Consider the following 22,940-nt stretch of genomic DNA (forward strand, 5'->3'; position numbering starts at 1 on the left):
TTTATGCCATATTAAACAGAAGCAAGGATGATTGCTGGGTATTGTTTGCATATTATGTTGCTGTCCAATCTTAAGTCTCCATATGATCCCGCAACAAAACCACACAAGTTGAGCACACTTAGGTAAGACAAGAGAAGTCGCGCAAAAACAAAAGCGGTTGTAAGAAAAGACAGGAGAGAAACAACAGGGAAAGGTTGCAGAGCTCCTGAAATAAGAGTATTTTGGATTTTTTTTTAAAAAAAACAGTCACCCATCCATGGACAAGCCGTCGCCGCAGCCCTAAGGGTGAGTCAGCAAACATGTAGCAGCTAGGCTAACCTTAGCAACAAGCTAGATAAGGTTGGTCTAAATAATCGTTTGGCTATGTGTTTGTGTAAAATTAAAATGTTAAAACAAGGCATATGTTAATAATTTAGGCTAAGTTGTAAATTAATGTCTCTACTATGTGGATAACCAGCCTTTAAATTATTATGGTAAGCTAACTAATAAGCTAGTAGATGCTAGCTGTTCCTCACCATCAGATAACTGTTACATTTAATTGTTTTCGGTCGCAGGAACCAGTCAGAGACAATAGCCTTCAAATAGGTGAGTACGTGTGCCTTTTCGGGGGGATTTGGGGTATCTGTTGGGCTTCCCAGCCCTTGTTTCAAATGTTATCATATTGGAGTCAGGTCGCCGCCGAGCACCTGTTTTGTTGTGTGTAGTTTTGTGGGTGAACTGTGTGCGTGCCGCTGTAGCTGGCCAGTTTTCGGGACATGGTGTTGTTTGTTGATAAGTATTGCAGCTCTCTTTTGTCTTATTTACTGTAAGCTCATGCCTGTATGTCAAGGAGTGCAGTTGTCGTGCGGTTGTTGTACTAAAAATGCCTGATAAAGTTTGCAGTGATGTCAGCGTGACAGTGAAAAGAGCAGCTCCTCTGCTCTCAGGTGCTTGTTGACATCTTTGTGAACTTTGACTGTCACTCTGACCACTTTCTCTTTGACCTCTGTCCTCTGCAACTACAGTAGCCTTGGTAATGCATCGCCACTGTAAAATCCAACACATGGTTGGTACTGTATTCATAGTCTAATTGTGTGTGCATATCTAAGTGTGTGCATATGTGTGGGCATATGAACTTCTTAACCTTAGGCTGTTTAAAGATATGGATTTAAATCTATGGAGTATTTAAATGTATATATCTCCTTATATACAGTCTATGTAACTAACGAGTCCAAGGGCCTGTCATAATAGCCTGCACAGGGGCCATTGTCATTAACTTACACAACTGGTATTGTGACATTATGTGTTGATAGTTTTAAAGAAAGTACTTTGTATACTTAAGTCTTTTTAAAACCAAGTAATCCGGTACTTTAACTCTTATTATCTAATTTATTTGATCAGAGGTATCTGTAGTTTGACTCAAGTAAATGAGCTGTGTACTTTGTCCACCACTGCTTAATGGTATACTATGCAGGATTGTCCATTATTGTTTGTTAAACCAATCCCAAGAGAAACAGAAATTAAAAGCCATAGATTCCTGCTGCTTACGGTACGGCACTTAACGCTACCTTTTTTATAAAGCTCCAACCTCAACTGAGGTCTTTTGTGGCACACACCCATAAATGAAAATAAGAAAAAACAGGCAGAAAGCAGACATTGTTATTTAGGAAAATCCTGCATAGTATATCTTTAAAGTATCTGTCTTAAAGGGTATTTTCTTGGAGTGGGAGAAACAGGGGCTCGTATGGCAGAGCACGATGGCTAACTGCTTGGACAGTTGTCCTACATCATCCCACCAGTAGTCGCATGTGTAGTGAAGCAGGGTTTTTGCCAGACAGTCCTACATCTGTCTCCTTGAAACTCTAACCTCATGCATTTCCAGCATACAGTCCCCAGCTTTGCTGAGCGTTTGGACAACAGACTGCCTCCCAAGTTGTTATTTACTTTTCTCTCACACATTCCCAGGAGGAGAGGAAGCACTCTGATGCTGGACTGCTTATGTTTATTTTCTCAACCTGCCAAAGTGGGGGAGAATTAAGTGGCTCTGGCTCTGTTAATTGGGCGTTAATCAGGTGTTGCTCTAATTAAAAGGCAGTTCCGCCCTGTTGGGCCCTGGTAATGAGTTTGTTATTAAATCCACAGAGGATTTTTGTCTCTTTTTCAATTTACCAACAGGGTAGTGCTTAATTGCTGTGTAAATGAGGGGAATGTCCTTGAAGGTCGTCTTGCATCAGCACGGGATCCATGAACAAAATTGTTCTAAAGAGCCTCCCCACCCAAACTTCAAATCAGTTCAGTTTGCTGCGTGTTGACCTCTTGTGGTCCAGCTGTGCCTCTCAGCAGTGACTGTTATTTCAGTTCACTTCTCATTTCTAAAAGAAACCTCTTCAAGTCTCATTTTGTTAAATTGAGAGAGCAGGTACGCCACTTTCTTTTGTGAATAAAAGTACTTTTAAAATTGATTTCCCTTTCATCTAAAGTTGCTTTTATTTCCCCCCCTTTCGGGCGCTGCTGTCTGGGCCCATTGAAAGCATGCAGCCTTTTATGGCTCCCAGTGTCTCATAAACAAACCCTCCACTTTTCACCTTCCACCACAACAAACGCTGCTCCTTCACCTTCCTGAGAATAACAGACCAAAGGTTGAGAATGCCTTCAGAGAAAGACAGGCCAAATCAATGTGGAGATGGGAAGAAAGAGATAGTGAGACGTTTAGGCACAAAGGATGAAATGACAGATGAATGGTAGAAGATGTTTTGCGCAGATAGACAGGTGGCCTGATAGACACAGAGAGATTTCGGGTACTGATTGTCGAAGGGCATTTGCTACATAGACATCAATCAGAAGATGGCACCAAGATTGAGCAGGCTGCCAGCATTTCCTGGCAGCATGTGTAGAACACAACCTGGGATAAACCACTGCTCTTCATATCAATTAGAAACCAATTATACAGCCATGTCCTACTAATTATGCTGCACTGCCACCATCCCAACCCCCCCGATATAAAGCGTGTGTTTCTCTTTGCTCCTGTGTATTTGTGGTTGTGTTCACTGAGATGAATAAATAAACTTGCTGGCTGCCAAAACGAAGCATCCTTAATCAGATTTTCATTGCTCTAAGTTTTTTTATTTTGGAGGGGAAGAAAGCAGGTTGTTGTTTTCAGATTTACCTTTTGGTGGTGCTGGTGTAACATCTATCACTTCACCTCTTGCAGTGAAATCTGGTGAAATGTGCGAGACACTGCTCTCATTTGATGAGTAATGAAATCACACAAAAAAAGCTGTGCACGTATGTATGTGTGTTTGATTTTTATTTGCGAGGTAGACAAAGTGTGATTAATATTCTCAAGCATATTTCAGAGGATTTTGGAGCCAGAATGTGCCAGGCTGCTTAATAAGTCAAGTTTTATTTGGCTGGATCTGAGAGAGTGATGAATTATGAAATAAAAGCAAGAACTCCATGCCTCTTTTTTTGCAGTTTTATTTCTCCGTGGTTTACATAATTCACTCAGAACATTTGTAACTTTCCTGACAGGTTAACGCTGCTGGGTTCAAAGTCAAGATGCTGAGGAAATACGCAGAAAGACTAGACAGCAGGAGAGGAATAGACATTAGGATGAGAGGAGAAGAAAGAGCAGAACAAAAGGGTAGAGAGGATTTTTGATGTCACAAAACAGTTTCACGCTGACCCTGAATTCTCTACGCCAATATGTGGTGTCTGATTTTTTGTAATCTTGCTTGCCACCAGCTCTCAATAACCCTGAATGTTAGGATGTAGTCAAAATCAGAGTTTGACCACTGCAGTATTGTGCCCTCTGCTGCATTGTCATCAGTTTAAGTGGACACTCTGAAAATGGAAAAGTCTGGAAATTTGATATGTGCAGTTCTACAATCTCAAAAAAAGCAGACAGAGGGAGGTAGACAGAGAGAGAATGTACACCTTGTGTCCTTGAGTTGTCTTTTTTTTTTTTTTCTATTTTGCAGGGACCTGGTTCATCTCGCCTGTAGAATCTGCAATGAGCTGTTGCTTTTTGTGACTGACATCCTACCCAGACCACCCTGCTGATTACATTTGTTCAGCAGAACTGAGTGCAAAGGAGATAGACAGGAAGGGGAGAGACAGAGCTTAAAAAAAGACTTTCTTGATTATCCTGAACTCACATTCATCGGTTTGATAAGTACAGGTGTTCTTGCATAGAAGAACTCCCTCTGCTGTTTCTGGTATTAACATTGTTTTTGTGTCTTCGAGCGCAGACTTGTGAATCGCTGTGCATGTACCGTATCTGCCCGCCAGTACCCTTGTTCGTAAGTGGTGTCGACTCGGACATCTCAGTCCAGACAATGAAGCTGTAGTCCCATTCTCGTCACTCTATTCATCTCTGGCCAACTGTAGCCGCTCCCTTCTCTTATCTCTATGTGACCAAGGAAATTAAATTACAAATATAATCACTTGGCGCCAGTTTCTTTAACAGTGCGTCTCTGCTTTGCATATAGAGTGTGCTTGCTTTGGAGACACATAGCATGAAGTTACTTATTGGCCTATTTACGATAATGGGTTCTGCTTTACTAGTGGAGTCACACACACCTTTTCACAATGACAATGAGTGGCACGAGGGAGTGAAGCGAGAGGAGGTGGGGGGGGGGGAGTATAAGAGCAAGACATGGAGACATGATTTCAGACATCTTGAGGAAAGAAATTTGCATGGGTGAATAAACTGAAAAGCAATGAGGAGATCTGTGAAATGAGTAGACAAAAAATGCCCCCTGACTCACTGAGGCTGTGTCGGAAATTCCACGTTTGCTACCTAGTGCACTAAACTTTTATTTTAATTCTGAATTCTAAATTTGTGTGCTATATAGTGTCATCACATGGCAAAAAATGTGTTTTCATAGCATGCACATTACTTCTAAGTCATTCTAATGATGTGGCTGTCAGTTGGTTGGTTCACCACTTTGGTCCAGAATGAAATATACCAACAACTTTTGAATCGATTGCCATGAAATTTTGTACCAAAATTTTTGAATCCTAATGACTTTTGTGATCTCCTGATTTTTCATCCAGCTTCATCAAGTTAAAGTTCACTCTTGTAAAAAAACCAACAACAAAAAACAATATCTACTTAGGTTGGTACCAAATTTTGACCAGACATTCATTGCTCTAACCCACTATTGGATGAATTGCTTTGTAGTTGTTTGTACTCAATGGACTGTAATATCTTTGCTGATTCAGTACCACTGAGCTTCCCCTCCACTCCACCACTATTGTGATATGTTCTGACTATGACGAGCACTCACTGATAAACACATTAAGGTGAACAGCATTGCAAGGAATATAAATGGTAAAATATAAAATATACGTATATCCCCACTCCCAAAGTCAGTGGTTTCTCTTTCTTTTCTTTTTTTCTTTTTCTTATACTGGCTTTTGGTTAGATGCCTGAAATAAGGTCTGTGGTTGCAACAAGCCTAAGGAATGTTCATGTTTTGTTCTGTCATGAAATAAGTCAGTAATTACTATTGTGAATTTTGAGGCTTTCGTGTGTCTTAAAAAAGGCAGTTGCAAACAAGTGGCGAAATGAGACTACAGAACATCATATAACAGCCTGTTTGTGGTAGGGATGTAGTCATGCAACCTGGTCTCTTGATACATCCATGATGCAACCGTGGTGTAAGTCTTTAGCCTAAATCAGCTTTTTCACTTTTGGCAATTGCATTTCGGCTTCAAAAATCATTGAAGTGGTGTTCATTTGTGAAGATTATCTCGTTGAACAAAGCGTGTTAGTATCATTAGCATTTTTGCCTTATTTTCTGCAGAGTTCAATGAAAAAATCACTCTGCATCAGTCCAAACACTTTTAGTGGGCGGTAATCCTCGCCTTGACAGACAAACTCCTTCAGCCAGTCAGTGTGACAAAACATCAATGGAGCCAGTTGATAAATCAAGCCAAATCCAGTTAGAAGGGTGACAAAAATATCTTTTCATCTTAGAAACTCTGAGTGCATGCTCTTGTTCTTGTTTAATTGTTGTTATTCACCCTATTTCTGAAATAACTACATATTACTGTGTTTACTTTACTAATATTAGAGTTGTTGCCATGAATGTATTAGAAGAAGTTTGGCTACAGCCATGGAGGCGGGGCCCCGTTTATTCCAACGAGAGCTGCGCCCTGGTGCATGAAGCAAAAAAAGCTCTTTTTCCGGATATAAAATACAATAAAATACCAGGATCTACTTGTCCATAAGGCATGTGCACTAGAGACTTAAGGCGTTCGAATGTGCCCGAGTGAGTAACTTCTGCCAGCGGAGCGACTGACTTCCATTTTAGTGCGGTGCTAGCTTGAATGGCGGTCTAAAAAATGGAATCTTGCAGCTGTTCTTGATTTTCCAAATGTCATCAGACTGGATGGCTTAAATCTCGATTGTAAAATGAATGAAATGAATGGCGTGGTTGTTGCTCCTGGCGCCACCTGGAGCAACCATTACTGTCCTGCATTTTACGTCATAAACTACAACGCACTTCCCGATTGGTTGTGTATTTGTTGCAGATCCCTGATTGCTCTATTAGCTCTGATTGTATTTTAATTGGTGGATATGATGCTGGATGGAAATGTTGAACTCAAATCATCAGAATGGTCTTACTAGGCTAAACTTATGTACTGGGCACAGAAAAATACCTGGAGCTCTCTGTCTCTCTCTCTAATATATATAGTGGATTTGGTGGACCTCTGGCAGCTGCCTATGTCACCATCATCAGTTGCTAAATGTTGCTAAATACCTGTCAAACTGATGACACTTGCAGTGCACAAACTGCAGCTGTACTAATTAGCAAATGTTAGCGCATGCTAACACACAAAGCTAAGACCGTGGTAAAAATGACACCTGCTAAACGTCAGATGTGCTTAAGTACAGCCTCAGAGAGCTGCTGATGTGACTGCGGAGCCTTGTTTCTAAATATACCACGATGCAGTGTTTTGCCTTAATAGACATTTCATAGCTATTATGCAGCACTACACCTGTCAGTGATGATGATGATTCATAAGTGTCTAAATTCTCAATTTACCGCTCACTACAGAGCGAAGTCATTGAGTCAACGAGGGAGTGATTTTCGGACGCGGCATCATTCACTCACTCAGTGATGCCAACTGCCATTGTGTAGACAGCTTCCTCTTCAGCTCAAATCTATTCCACACACGTTAGACCATCTGACTGAGTAAACACTCCCAGTCTCTCTCCCTCTCCCTCTCCCTGTCTCTCCTGCAGGTCTTTCACAAAAAGAGAAAGGATGAAAACCTGTGTATATTAGAATGATGTGCCTCCCATGAGAGCCAAATGGGAAAGTTGGTAAAGGAAGAGTGAGGGGAGTATGAATAGAAGAATAGTGTTTTTTATCATAGTTATTATGAGAAGGCCATCACAGGCCTCCCTTGCCTATTCCCAATTCAGTTAGGAATTTATTTGCTTATGCAGAGACTGTTATACTTGCTTGTACAGGCAGACCAGCAAATGCAAAACTGTATCAATGCCTTCGGATCTACCCGGTCCCAAAGCACTCGCCGAGCAGGTGGATGGTGTATTTATTTGTGATCTTTATGTATTCAGTGCCAGTTACCCTCCCCTCCAACTATTGGGACCACATGTTTGTCAGTCCCTTCCTGAGGCATCTCTGTGTTCTGCTGCCGTTAACAAACACCATATGCCCCTGAGTTAGGCTCAACTGCTCCAGTCTTTCTCACTGTAGTCCAATCCACAGACTACATAGGATTTTGTAAATTCTGAAAAGAGACAGGACTTTCCACACCATTGTTCTTAAACAGTTACTGTATATGTCTGCTCCTGTGCTCATAAAGCCCGCAGCTATCATCATCCTCGCCACCAGCAGGTTGCTGTGAGAGAGCGGGGTGGTAAAATAATGGCTCCCCGCTGGATCGTGTGAATCATTGCGATGACTGGCTGATAAATGCTCCTCCACCCAGGCTCTGGCTCCAATAGTAATTTCTCTCTCCAACTGGACTAGCTGCCAAATGACAACAACCTCCCTCCCCAAGCCCCCACCTATCCACAGCATCCCTCACAGCCCCTCCCTTCACCTGTTATAATTACTGTACTCTATAAGTCGGGTTTAAGAGCAGTCACTCTAAATCAGCCTTGAATCGCAGCACGTTACTGTGTCCATTGTTCCCTTGTCTGAGCTCTGGCAGAGCCAGTGCAGAAAAGGGCACGGGTGTCCTGGCATTTCCTATAATGGACTTTGTAGTTAAAAGACAGGGAAATAATAAGCAGATCTACGTGTGGGAAAAGAGCTCATTGTGTTTGGTGGGAAGTTAAGACCACGGACAGTTAGGGGTTAGAGTTGACAGACAACAGCGCTTCTCTTTTCACACTCCTTGACACATAATGGGACCAATTTTTCTCTCTACATCTCTCCCTAGTGGCCATGATTTGCTCATTACATTGATGGAGGGGGACTGAGGGAGGGAGGGGGGGGGTAAGCGAGAGGGAGAATGACCAGTTAGGAGACAAATAGTAGGAAATTTAGTGCTGAGAATTCTCCATTACTCTCATTTCATCTGAGAACTGTACAGAGGTAACCCACTTATTAAGGTGTTTAACAACTTGCCAAGAAATCCACCCTCCGAGGACGCAGAACGTTTGAAATCATGAGGAGTTGTTTGCAAGCTACTATCCCTCAGCTGACAGACCTTCTGTGTAAACCATCACCAGACAGTTTGGGAAAAGAGGACTAATACATGGTTAAACACAAGACAAATCCAGTGAGTGGATGTTTATGTGACTGAAGGTCCCCTGGCATCGAAGGGACTGCTCCTCGATCGGGGAAATCTACATTTAATTAACACAGAATTAAAGAGCATTGTTATTTTGATTAAAGACACTGGTCTTGATTCCCCACTCTACTCGAGTGCTCCCGAATCTGGCTTAGGGTTTAATTTCATTTGGTTTCATGCGAGTGGATCAACATCCATCTGGATTGCTAAAGTCTTTTTCGGAAAGCCATACTGCAAACTCCACCATTATCACACTGTGCATTCACTGCAATCTCTGCATGCTCTTGACCTCCATGTGGCCCATCTTGCTATGGTGACAGGAAGCCAACACTTACAGTTGCTGTAGCTTAAGTTGTTCTCCATATTGTCTAACTCGCCAGAACAGAGGAAATGAATGGAACCGGTCCAAAACCAAAATAACTCTGCAACGCCTTGGGGAGAGTTATAATGCAAGACTTGGAACGAATTAATGCGGTCCCAAGACTAGACTATCCAATAAAATGAATATTTGGATAGCTGGACATGGAAGATATTGTGGTGTCAGGCTGTCAGCAGCTTGTGGGGGATGTTATTTGTAGAAGCTGTGATGTTGTGGTGCGTCTCTTCTCTCTGTTAAAGCTCCATCAGTCAGGATGAGCCGACAACAAACGCAGCTGAGTCACACAGGGTCACGCAAGGCCTCGAGACAGCATCACTCAACTCAGCTGTCCCCTGGCTGTCACTGTGTGATTATAAGCACGCTAACCTGCGGTACAGAGGGAGGGAGAGCCAGTAATTAATCACCTCATTGGAATAATCACATAATTGATTATTAACAAAACCTGAGGTGAGGGTGAGAGGAGAGGGGCGAGACGAGGGAAACAAGACTCTTAGAGGGAGAGACAGGGAGAGATGAATGAGGGGGGATGTGAGTAGTGGGGTAAGGGGTTTGTTCTGGCAGGTAGCTTTGACGAATAGCTCTGCATTGAAGTCTACCTCTTTGAGTATTAATCTGCCAAATCATGTCTCTGGATGAGGGATGGAAGAGGTGGACAGTGGGAGGCGACTTGCTGAGAATTGGCTGGGCGAGACTGAGGAAGTTTTTGAATATGATACGAAAAAACGCAATTAAAAATTTGCATTAGCTGATGCCCACTATATTGCATAACACTCGGTGGGAAATATGAGTGCGAAATGCCCTCTTTACCCCGAATACAATCACAAAGATGCCCACATTCTTCATGACATTTAGAAATATCATGCTTCAATTTTGGTCGGTCTATTCAAATGTGGATGATGGTGACATTTTATTTCCTGTGAGGAAGACACCAACACTGCTGTGGAATTCATTCATTGTCCATCTTTGCTATTGACACTTTCTCTTAAGCTGCCATGTGACTTTAGCTGTCAGGGGGTCTTTTTTGGACCTTTGGCTTACATAGTTCTGCCTGGAAGGCTTGATCTCTTCCCCCCTTTCCTTGTCACAGCTTGCAATCAGCCTTAAGCCCTTTTGTGTTCTCCACTCTGAGCTAAGCCTGTTATCCTGTGCAACTCCTTTACACAAGATCACTACTATATCCCCCTTCTCTGTCTTCACCTCTCACACCTTTCCTCTCGTTCCCTCTCTCTGCCTGTCTGTCTCTTTGTTTTACGCACACAGACCCAAAAGTAATGACTCTGAAGTTTCTCAAGGACGGATAAGTAGCATGGTTGGATTATTGAAGAGGCCTGCCGGATACAGGCCCAGGGGCCCAAATTGTCATGGTAAAATGCAAAATATCTCTGGAAGAGACATGTACCGACTTGGCAGAAACAAAAAATGACTACAAAGTGATGCCAATAGCTGCAAAGAGACTCAAAAAGACTATGAAAAGGGGCAAAACAACCACAAAAGGATGCAAAATAACTACAAAGAGATGCAAACAACTACACAGAGACACAACATGACAGCAAAGGAACACCAAATGACTACAAAGAGATGCAAACAGCTGCAACGGGACACATAGACACAGTTATAAAATGTGGCAAAACAACCAAAATTGGGCACAAAATGACTACAAAGTGATGTGAACAACTCCAAAAGCAGGCAAAATTACGACAAAAAGATGTAAAGCAGCTACAAAGAAACTAAAACTTGCAACACAGAACAATTACAAAAAGTTGCAAAATGTCTACACAGAGATGTACAAAACTACAAAGAGACTTAAGATGACTACAAATGCATGGAAAACATATACAAAGGGACACAGTGGTTACAAACAGATGTAAAACAAACTACAAAAAGGAACTACAAGGAAACTTAAAATGACCATTAAGGGACACAAAATAACTAAAAAAAAAAGATACAGAATGACTACAAAGAGACACAAAACCAGAGAGAGATGCATAACGACTACACCAAAACAACCACAAAAATACACTAAACAACAATAAAGTCTGTGTGTCTTGCTCCTGTGTGGGAGAGGTGGTGGGGCCCTCTGCATGTCTGTGCCCAGGGGCCAGTTTTTCTCATAATCCACCCATGATTAGGACTGCTTTATATTTATTTATAGTCTTCTTCCTTTATGTCCCATGCACACCAGCACTGACAAACACAGACACACAGATCCTCCCAACCCCCCCTTTTTCTCCACCCTCCCCTTCCCTCAAACACATGTTCTGCCCCTGTCGTATTCCCACTCATCCCTCCCACTGCACACACCTGCAAGACGCTCACACACACACACACACACACACACACACACACACACACACACACACACACACATTGCTCACTGATGTTGTTTGGATTCATCATATTAGAAAAAACACCCCCTCCTAGTGCAAGGTGTCAGCTCACTGGTGCATCGCAAACTCATGTATGTCCTCCTAAACTGCAGCCTCTAGTCCCCCAGGGTGTGCTCCTCACATTCATAACACTCCGCTCCATGCCAGGTGGCTGTCTCCACAAGTCCTCTTCCCCATAAATCAGACTGTCTTTGAGTTGATCAATAACAAGTCAATTAGCAGGCGTGGAGAGATGAGGGTCTCAGGGGGTCACTGCTTGTTTGTCAGGCAGACATCTGCAGCTCTGTCCCTGTCTGCCACGAAGCTAGGTGTGTCGTTTACCTTGGAAGCATGTGGCTACTTGGCTATCATAAATCTAAATATCAACTATAAATAGGCCTGGAGCATCTTGCTACAATCCATCATTTGCTTGTTGTTGGATATGTAATGTATCAAGCTTCGTGTACTTCAAATCTCCCAGCTGTGTCTGATGGATTTGGATAGGCCTAGAAAAGCACTTTTTCCCCTCAGTAACTTTTCTCTATATTTGCACTTCAGCATTTCTTGCGAAAAAGCTTGTCACAAAGATACAGTCAGACAAACAAAAAACTACCATTGCTGTCTAAGGTCACACTTGACCATATGCACCAAATATAAGCTGCAAAGCCTGCCAGTATTCATCCCGCTCCCCTGTTAAGCTGACAAGAGTGGGAGAGACCCAACTGTTGTTTGGTGCCCACTGACTGTGTATCTAATGACTTGGCTGGCAAATCCAACACAACAGCAACAGGCTCCTGTAGCGAATACACCAGATTAATCCCCTGGATAATTACAAACAAAAATGATCTTGGGCAAATACTCATCATACCTACTGAGACATTACATCAAAAGATGCTGTCTAATTAAAACTCAGTCTGAATGGTGACGGAGAGACAGCATTTGGAGGAATGAATGAAATACGCTGACATTATTAAGAGGGAAGAATTGCAGATAAAATGATATAGACAAAATGACAAGTAACATATAAGACAATGCCTTAGAATTAATAATAACACATTTTCCGCTTTGTTTGACCCATAGATCAACAATTCATGTTGTGTCTGTGGCCTCTGTAAGTTGTCTTATGTTGCTTTGAAAACTCACTTATCAAAATGGTAATTGCCAGATGAACACAGATTCAAACAGCTAACGCACACTAATGTGACTCATTTGTATCGCTGCATTTGTCATTTTGATTCACAGCAGTCACCACCTGAATTGCTGGTGCATCAGTCACAAACACTTACAAGATGATGTGAAGTGGCAAGGGAGAAAAGTCTCAATAATACAGTCATTAGAGTGAAAATGACAACAATAACACTGATTGTCGTCACTGCAATTACTATTATTTTCAATTTTCATTCATCGGTTTCTGCACTGTTTAATAATTCAGCTTCCATCTGCCTTTCTCATGTATTACATATTGCCCTGATACACATACTAACACATGTCTTTACCTCTGCTGCCTCTACACATACTTGCAAACACAACATATATCATAAGCACTCCTGTCAACCACCGTTCTCTTTGATGTGACATGTTTTACTGTAAATGTTTTGTCTTGATGTGTGCATTATCTGAAGCCATTATGTCTGTTTGAGACATCAACATAATGTCACCTTTTATGTTTTGTCAGATCACACTAATGAAAGGGAAAAAAAACCTAAAAGACACCCACAGTAAGAGCATCAGGCAGGAAGCTGCTCTGGTGCATGATGGGGCTAAAGCCACGTCACAAGTCACTTAGTTCCAGTGAAGCTCCCTCAAAGCATTGTGGTACTTTTTCATTTTTAGAGGAGCTAAGTGTGACATTCAGAACATTAATATAGTAGTAAATCATGATTTTCAATGTAAAGAAATCATGGAGTAATGGCGTCCCAAGCAGAGAGTGAAGTCATGCCTCCCTCCGTGTGTGTGTTGTAATCTGAGCTTCTCTGTACGTTGTTGTTAGCTGGTCCAGCTTGGACATGCAAATCCCTCTCTGTGGAAGCATAGCACCCACTCTCTGGTCCCCTCCCAGGTTAACACTGTTGGCTCTGTCAGATCTGTTGCTATTGTTAGTGCTGTTTATGGAGTTATCACCGTTAGCTGCTAACTGCTGGCTAAGTCACCTCAGATGTTGAGAACCGTGTGTAGACAATCCAGCCCCCAACTGGAGTCATAGATATGTTCTGTTACATACAGCTGCTTCATATAAAGGAATATGCAAAAGTTAATAACCAGCCATCTGTTCTGGATGCGATCCCTGATCCCTACATGTTTGTGCCGTGGGTTTACCCTTTGATGTGTGTGCGTGCGTGTGTGTGTGTGTGTGTGTGTGTGTGTGTGTGTGTGTGTGTGTGTGTGTGTGTGTGTGTGTTTGTGGGTCGGGCAGTGTCTGGTGTGTGTGTGATCACACACGTTAGGCTAGGTCATTGTCACATTTTGGATGTATTGTGACGTTAATCGTAGCAGCATGGGCGCTGTCTGGTGCTGAAGTCTTTCAACTGTGAACACGAAAGATGGTTTTGTCATTTTTGTTGTGTCACTTGTAATAGGCTGATAGCTATTTGTTGGAAGTTCTTCGGCTAAATTCAATGAAGAACAGGATTTATATTGAATGTGCTGTGTGCCATAACCGGTTTTATCAAAAAAAAAGAAAAAAAAGAAAAAAAGATAACTTGCTCACACAGAAACTCTGGATACATGAAAATCAGCTATTTTCCATTTTGGTCAAGCTCCCCCTTAGCACACAGGAGAGAAAAAATCCTAGTGCTGGACATAAACATGATAATTGCTTAACGCTGCACTCAAAATATGGCCTCATTAGTGACTGTCAATTTAAACTAACGCATTCTCATCCTAAATCATCATTTGGTATCTTACGCCAAAATCACTCACAAAGCAACAGTATTTGACCACTTTGGAATGAGAATGGACTGGTTTAACAAATAAACAAAATCTTCAGCTTTAACGAGTTGCTTTTGCGCTTACTTGTGACCACCTCCTGTATTCAGCCATGTTTTTTCATGTTTATTTAAAAAGTCTGATCAAATTCTAAAATTGATATGTCACATTTATAAATGTGTTTGTGACCATATGTTTTCAGAACTCTTATCTGTCTGTGGGAGAAAAAAGTGCATTTATTCCATCATCTGTTTTCTCTTTGCACTGGTAGCTTTTTCACGAGTTTAACAGTATCTCTCGTTGTGTCAGAGAGAGGCCACCTGGATGAGGTGAGCCTACAGATGGATATGAAAAAGGGGAGATAAAGGTGACATAGAAGTGTTTCCAGCTGAGGATCAGTGTGTTGTGGTAAAAACTTGCTTGTTTGGGGTCTACTGTTGGATTCTGTACATACACATGTTTGCAACTGTGCTTTGGGGTTGACCTTGTTTTTTTTCTAAATCAGCTGCTTGCATCAGGTGTCAGAAGTTGACTGTTGGGATCCCATCAAAGGAAGGGTATAAATACAAGACACAAGGAGACAGAGAGGAGCAATCCCACTGTATGAAGCCTGAACTCCTGGTAACAGATGCTCCATGCTGAGACAGACTCTAACGTAGACAGTATACGTTGTGTGTAGGGCCTTGGCTCAAGGGCTTCCCTTGTGTTCCCATGCGGAGAGGACCCCCAGGGGAGCTGACACGCAGCTGAGACCAAAAAAACAAGGTAAGAGCCCAGCTGACACACATGCATACAGGCTCAGCTGTTTGTCTCAAAGGAGAGTTCAACATGTCAAGTGCGCTGAGAGCCGGGAAATGAAGGAGCACTGCCAGACTCGAGCCTCCCAGGGAGAAAACGTAACGAGAAGTCTGAAAGATGGATAGACAGAAGACGCTAGAGTGTGTGTGCTATAGCTGTGCAATGGTAAGATTGTTTGACTGCTTCATCGTCTGAACTTAGAGTGGGAGGAGATAAAATAAGGTCTGTCAGTGCAGCAGGATCACTGATCCTACCTGTGCCATATCATAAGAGCTCTTGAAATATGACTTAAATTGAGCAATGTTGTATTTGGAATAAGTCTTTATGATCTTTATTCAATATGATAGTCCCTTGTTTTCTCTCCCCTCCTGTTTGGTCAATATATGTAATATGAAATAAGTTTCCTGTATCTCAGAGTTCTTTCCCCCCTGCATTTTAAATGCCAGTCGGAGGCTCCCGGGGCTCCAATTCTCTCTCTAGCCAAGAAAATGACTAATATAAATGATTGACAGCCTTGCAGGGATAAGGTTGCCCATTTAGCAAACTCGCTGTGTCAAAGGAAAAAAGTCACAATGGCTCCCTGAGCGATTGGATTGGAGATGAGAGAAATGAAGATTTTTGTGCTGTATCGATCCCCCAATGCTTGTCTCATGCATTTTACACGAGATCTAAATGCCACTTATGGTATAATACAGCGCTCCAGGTCTGGGCTCGCTGCTCTCTGTTCAGCAGGATTTCAGGGTAGCAGGTGTACGAATTCAACAGGAATCAAGTAAAGCTGTTCGATTGTGTCGTGGGATCAACGCTGAGAATGCACTGGGGATATCTGAGCATTTGAACCTTTGAATCTTTTCTCTGCATCCATGTATCTTCTGGGCCCAGTTGTTAAAAAAATTGATCCACATCAGAATGATCTGGAATTGGTAATCCGATGTTTTGCTACCCAGGATCAGCTAATCCATTTAACTTTTTTTACCAGTTTTTCCAAGCCATTGGATACAAATTTTTCAAGATTACCAAATTCAGATGACCATTGCGCTAAAAGGGGATCCATTTCACACTGTAGGCTATACGAGCTATGTAAGGAACGTAGACAGCATGTTCTCTTTCATTTGAAGTGAGAGAAAAACATACAATAAAATAATACAAACATCACCCGTCAATTTAAATTTCTGTTAAATCGTTTTGTTTTTGTTTGGTTTTTTTTACATTTTTCTTTACTGCACTGAGAGGCTTAATAGGTAGCATGATGTCTAATTTCTATTGTATCTACTTTATCACTGTAACGCTCAAACAAATCAGGTGCAAAATATAAATACATGTATACATACTACATGTATGATTGTATTGACCGGTTTAAACATTTTATTACATTTTGTCTCTGAAAGCTCCCTTTAATTAACCGCTCTGCTGGGTCAGGATAATCCTGATTTTTTTGGATCAAAGATATCCCAATCCTACTAAAAAGTTTAGAATAACACAAACTGAAGGTTTGATCCAGATCCAAGACTGGATTACGTAATCTAATCCAATTTTAGAATCCTTTTAAAACAACCGATTTTCAAGATTTGTATCCGATTTGATAGCTAAAATCCGATCAGATTACTTTGTAATAACTGGGCCCTGGATGGCTGAAATATTTTTTTTCTAACTTTTTTGATACATCAAGCTAAGCTCTTCTTTCCTCTCTAGACGTCTAAATCACATCATGGCGGAGGAGAGCCTGGAGACAGATGGCCCCAGATCCTCCATGCCGGCTGAGCTCCACCATCCCCACTCTAAATACTCTCAGTGGAAGTTTAAACTGTTTAGGGTGAAGTCCATGGAGAAAGCCCCTCTCCCTCTCCCCCCCAGCGAGACGCAATCTGAAAAAGGAGCCTTGTTAGGGAGCTCGCCTCCTGCAGCTCCAAATATAGAGTTAGATAATGGTGAGGGTCCAGGGAGTGTTATGAAATTGTGCCTTGGGGGGAAAAGCAAGGAAAATGTGGAGGGCCCTGGCCGCAGGGTAGATATGAAGCTACAGGAAATGGACACCCACATGAACCACCTCAGGTAAAACATGTCACTATACTATATCCATTTCACGTTATCATATGGATTTCTTTCTTTGACAAACCCTGTTCTTTACTCTGTGAAGGGGCTTGTGCCGTCTCTGTGGAATAGTGTTGAGAAAAGTCAAAGGACCGGTGCACGATGTCCATGGGGATCTGGATGAGGTCAGCAAATGTGCCCTGCGTAAAATGAACTGCAAGATGATCAGCTGGCCAGAGGTCATCCTCAAAGTCTTCAAAGTGGACGTGACAGAGGACACGGAATCCGTCCACCCTCTTTCCTTCTGCCATCGCTGCTGGGTGGTCGCCATACGAGGAGGAGGCGTCTGCAGCTTCACCAAAACAAGCGTCCCTGAGTGGATACCCCACTCCTCCCCCTGCTACCTTTGCTCTCCCAGGAAACCATCATTCCAGCGGACAGGAAGGAAGAGGAGGAAAGCCATTCCCAGAGCCCAGAGTTTGTCAAAAAGGACCAGGCGGGACCAAAGTGACAGCACTAGCATTGGTGAGAGGTCGGCTCTGAGGTCCTTCAGAGACACTTATCCCGGTCCTGTGCTCAGGACGTGGAGGAGACCCAGCACCCAGAGAGAGCAATGGGTGAGGAACTTCACCCACTGCCAGAAAGACCACCTGAATACCAAGCTCATCTCTGAGAAGCTCCCTGTCGACTTCCTCTTTTCTTTCGCCTGCTTGGTGTGTGACCACCTGCTTTCTGATCCAGTCCAGTCCCCCTGTGGGCACCTCTTCTGCCGCAGCTGTATCATAAAATACAACCATGTTCTGGGACCTCATTGCCCGGCCTGCAACTTGTCCTGCACCCCTGATGATCTCACACCGCCTGCCAAAGCCTTCTTATCAGCCCTACACTCCCTGCCTCTGCTCTGCCCCAGGAGCGGCTGTTGTAAGCAGGTAAGGCTAGACTCATTTAAAGCTCATTGTCTGAGCCATGAGCTGGGTGAGCAGGACACAAAGCAGCAGTCATCAGAACTTGACTTGCTAACCAATAAGGGGGGAAGACCCCGTCAGCACCTGCTATCGCTAACCCGCCGTGCCCAGAAGCATCGGCTCAGGGACATGAAGAACCAATTGAAGGCGTTTGCGGACAGAGAGGAAGGTGGCGACCTCAAATCTGTGTGTCAGACTCTGTTCCTGCTCGCACTGAGGTCTGGGAATGAACACCGGCAGGCGGATGAGCTGGAGGCCATGATGCAAGGTACGAGGCTATTATAAGGCTCAATCAACACATAACCCTCCTCAGCCAATAGAAAGGGACATAAACAAATGAAACTTATGATAGTGTTTGCTCATTAATATTTCTGCCTTTCTCCAAGGAATACTCATAAATAACAATGAGTTGAAAAGTTCGCTTCTGAAAAGAGAGAAGAAAGTTTCTTGTGATTTTTGATTGAAAAGCATTTCATTATTGTCCATCCCAGCTTACTGAACGCTCAGCCCCTCCCAGCTTCTCTCCTACTCTCACTCTCTGCCTGCTTGTCCGTCAGTCTCTCAGTCTCACACTCCCTTTAATGCACAATAACAACTCTTGTGAAGGGGCTGTTAGAATCAAAACAACATCAGCAGCCCTTGTATCTGCAAATTACACAGACAGCACCATCCTCCTCTCTGGGGAATAGAAGCCAGCTGGTGTCTGTTTTCATCTGCAGCCAATACATCACTTTTGCCAGCTTCACTGATTCACCCTCTGTCCCCTTATAACATTTGGAAATTAGGAAATATTGGATTTTGTAATCATCGGGCTTGTGGGCTTTTGACAATGATACATTCACATTTGGGTGTTAAATTTGCAATTTTCTCTGTCTCATAGTATAAATGACTCCAAATGCGGGATATCAAATGAGGAAATGTTAGATACTGCAGTTCTTTTCAAAGCACTAGAAATGGGCTTCCACGGCTCGGTGTTAAATAATTCTCTTCATGTCTAAATCCTTTCCTCTCGCCTTTTTTTTTTTTTTTTTTACTTTTGCCTCTTTCTGTCTCCCTCCTAAACTTTCTCTTTTCATTTTCTCTCTCTGCAGGCAGAGGCTTTGGGTTGCATCCTGCTGTGTGCCTGGCCATTCGGGTCAACACTTTCCTGAGCTGCAGCCAGTACCACAAGATGTACCGGACTGTCAAAGCCACCAGCGGCCGCCAGATCTTTCAGCCCCTGCACACCCTGCGAAACGCAGAGAAGGAGCTTCTCCCTGGCTTTCACCAGTTTGAATGGCAGCCGGCTCTCAAGAATGTGTCCACATCGTGCAGCGTTGGCATTATTAATGGGCTCTCTGGATGGGCTTCCTCGGTGGATGACATCCCGGCTGACACCATCACTCGACGCTTTCGCTATGATGTGGCACTGGTGTCAGCATTAAAGGATCTGGAGGAGGACATCATGGACGGGCTGCGAGAGAGTGGGATGGAAGACAGTGCTTGCACCTCAGGCTTCAGTGTCATGATCAAGGAATCCTGTGATGGCATGGGCGATGTCAGCGAGAAGCACGGTGGAGGGCCGGCTGTTCCTGAGAAGGCTGTACGTTTCTCTTTCACTATTATGTCTGTCTCGGTCCTGGCAGACGGCGAGGAGAAAGAGGTTACCATCTTCACTGAGCCAAAGCCAAACTCAGAACTGTCCTGTAAGCCCCTATGCCTGATGTTTGTGGATGAGTCAGACCATGAGACGCTCACAGCCGTCTTGGGGCCTTTAGTTGCAGAGCGTAACGCAATGAAAGAAAGCAGGCTCATCCTGTCTGTGGGCGGACTCGCTCGCTCCTTCCGTTTTCACTTCAGAGGCACGGGATACGATGAGAAGATGGTGCGCGAGATGGAGGGCCTCGAGGCTTCGGGGTCCACCTATGTCTGCACTCTTTGTGACTCAACTCGGGCAGAAGCCTCCCAAAACATGGTGCTCCACTCCATCACCCGCAGTCATGAAGAGAACCTAGATCGGTATGAGATATGGAGAACCAACCCCTTTTCCGAGTCTGCAGAAGAGCTGCGAGACAGAGTCAAAGGGGTCTCCGCCAAGCCCTTCATGGAGACCCAGCCCACGCTGGATGCATTACACTGCGACATCGGGAATGCCTCCGAGTTCTACAAAATCTTCCAGGACGAGATCGGGGAGGTGTACAAAAAGGTCAACCCCAGCCGGGAGGAGCGGCGCAGCTGGAGGGCAGCCCTCGATAAACAGCTGAGGAGGAAGATGAAGCTAAAACCAGTGATGCGGATGAATGGGAACTATGCCCGCAGGCTAATGACCCAAGAGGCCGTGGAGGTTGTGTGTGAGCTGGTGCCCTCGGAGGAGAGGAGGGAGGCCCTGAGGGAGCTGATGAGGATCTACCTCCAGATGAAGCCCGTGTGGCGCGCCACCTGCCCTGCCAAAGAGTGCCCCGACCAGCTGTGCCGCTACAGTTTTAACTCCCAGCGTTTCGCCGACCTCCTCTCCTCCACCTTCAAACACAGGTACAACGGAAAGATAACCAACTACCTGCACAAGACCCTGGCCCATGTGCCAGAAATCGTAGAGAGGGATGGATCCATAGGAGCCTGGGCCAGCGAGGGGAACGAGTCGGCCAACAAACTGTTCAGGCGCTTCCGGAAGATGAATGCTCGTCAGTCAAAAGCCTTTGAGCTGGAGGACGTGTTGAAGCATCACTGGCTCTACACGTCCAAGTGCTTGCAGAAATTTATGGAAGCTCATAAGGACTCGGCCAAAGCTCTGCAAGCTACCATTGACCCTGTAGAGAGCCAGGATTATGAGGACATGTCTCTGGAAGATAATGACTTTTGATTTTTCTCGAGATAATTGCATATTTGAATTACCTCTATCAGTGATATTGACTTGTTTTCGTATTAACTTTCTATACTCATTCACTGATATTTAGAACAATGGAGGGTGAAGCTTATGGACTTAAAGTCAACACCCCCCCCACCCCCCCCATTTGTTGTGATTCAAATCAATATCATCCTTTATTGTTATATATATATAATATAATAATAAAAACTAACCAATTTCCTGCTCTCAGACAGAGTAATTTTTCAAACCTTGACGGAAACCCCTTTTTGTTTTTTTTATATTACCGAGATAGATTAGTCTCAATTATTTGTGTGAACAGCTCCACAATCTGTGTGTTATTGTGTAATTTGTGAAAATAACACAGCTTGCACAAATACAAGAAAGATTTGTAAACTTACAAAAATATTTTGCAAATATAAAACAGATTTGTAAATTCACAAATGAATTCCTCAAATTTTCAAAACAAGTTGAATACTTGAATACATGAAAAACATTTACAAATAAACTAAAGCATCTGTGAGTATCGTTCTCATTTACAACTTTAGAACAAATATTTGAATCCAGATTTCATTTGTGAATCTCAATTATACATTTGCAGATTTGTGTTTTAGTTTTGTTTGCTTTTATATGGAATTTCTTTTTGTATTTTTTTTGTGTTTGTGAAAGTTGTTTTGCATTTACAGGTTATACATTAACACATGGATTGGTGATCTCCTCACACAAATAATATTGTGACAAATCTATCGCCATAAAATTTGTGTTTTGTTTGTTTTTAATTTTTGGATTTGTACATCCTTGTTGTGTACATGTAAAAATAAGCCTAGCTTCGTTAGCTGTGCTGCTGCAGTACAGAGATGGGACAGCAAAGAAATATAGAAGTAACACACAGGTTTCTTTTCTCTTGCTCTTAGCAGGAAAGTTCTTTTTTTTATCTTCACCGTCTGTGAAATATGGCGCAGTTTATTGTATTGCAAGGATGTGACACATTTATGAATTTATATAGAGCGGATATTTATGGAAACAGATGAAAGTGCTGTAAGTCATGGAGGGAAATTGTGTTAAAAAGACCACATTTGTGGCCACTGTATTAATATATCATTTGAGCTGGAGCAAAATGCAATCACAGAGACCCAAATGTTCTTTGTTTCATGAGTGCCCTCTGAAAAAGATTACTTTAGTGCTTTATCGTGGGATCCCTGAGGGGCAGAATAGATGCCAGGTCACTTTGAACCAATTTTTATCTCTTTTAGTTTTTGCACAGTGGAGGATAGATGATACTTATTCGAATTCTTCTCATAAAATAAAGCATAGACTGACCTTTTTGTTGATATCATAAAAATACAGTATGGTCCATTACGAAGCCTAATACCCCATGGACTCTCCGGCAGGCAGGGATTTTTCTTAAGTTCTGTATATAACCTGGCTCCTTTTCTCTGTGGATATTTCTTCATCGCTGCGGTTGACAGAGGAGAGGGATGAGCGGGAGCTTGAAAGACCCGATGTAAACGGATTTGTTGGCAACTTTATTTGTTTGATTGATTGATTATATTGTCTTTTTTTCTGCACTCGCCATTTTGAATTGTGACAGGCAATTTTGTTTTCCTATTTGATTGAATGTTTGATTTTATTTTACTGTCATAAGTTTAAGCATGTGACAGCTGTGAAATATTCACATTTCATTCCACAGTTGTCACTTTCCTACAATACCATGTTGTTTTAGGATGCAACTTGTCTCATATTTGTTGTTTTTATTCTGCTGTAATGAATTGCTTTTCCAAAGTAATGGATGATGGATGATTCACGGAATTCCACTTGTTCACTTTTTCTCGAGTATTTCCTCATTTTCTGTTTCCATATTACACTAAATATCAGGT

The 22,940-nt window shown here is 42.8% G+C and overlaps 1 protein-coding gene across 3 annotated transcripts; it reads left to right on the plus strand.

The window, feature by feature from the left end:
* Positions 1-75: 75 nt before the first annotated feature.
* On the plus strand, positions 76-21,200 carry rag1 (recombination activating 1). Of its 3 annotated transcripts, none has more exons than XM_088079974.1 (5): positions 76-285; positions 14,933-15,192; positions 16,918-17,277; positions 17,363-18,489; positions 19,313-21,200. In XM_088079974.1, exons 3-5 carry the CDS (start codon positions 16,934-16,936, stop codon positions 21,058-21,060), a joined length of 3,219 nt encoding a protein of 1,072 aa, XP_087936100.1. In that variant the 5' UTR covers positions 76-285; positions 14,933-15,192; positions 16,918-16,933; the 3' UTR covers positions 21,061-21,200. The 3 variants fall into 3 exon arrangements, with proteins under 3 accessions (XP_087936100.1, XP_087936101.1, XP_087936102.1); XM_088079975.1 differs by having other exon boundaries at positions 15,107-15,192; XM_088079976.1 differs by having other exon boundaries at positions 94-122.
* Positions 21,201-22,940: the final 1,740 nt, after the last annotated feature.

Source organism: Plectropomus leopardus, chromosome 7, assembly GCF_026936395.1.
Source record: "Plectropomus leopardus strain MGB_pleo_1.0 chromosome 7, ASM2693639v1, whole genome shotgun sequence".
In the NCBI taxonomy this organism is placed as follows: domain Eukaryota; kingdom Metazoa; phylum Chordata; class Actinopteri; order Perciformes; family Serranidae; genus Plectropomus; species Plectropomus leopardus.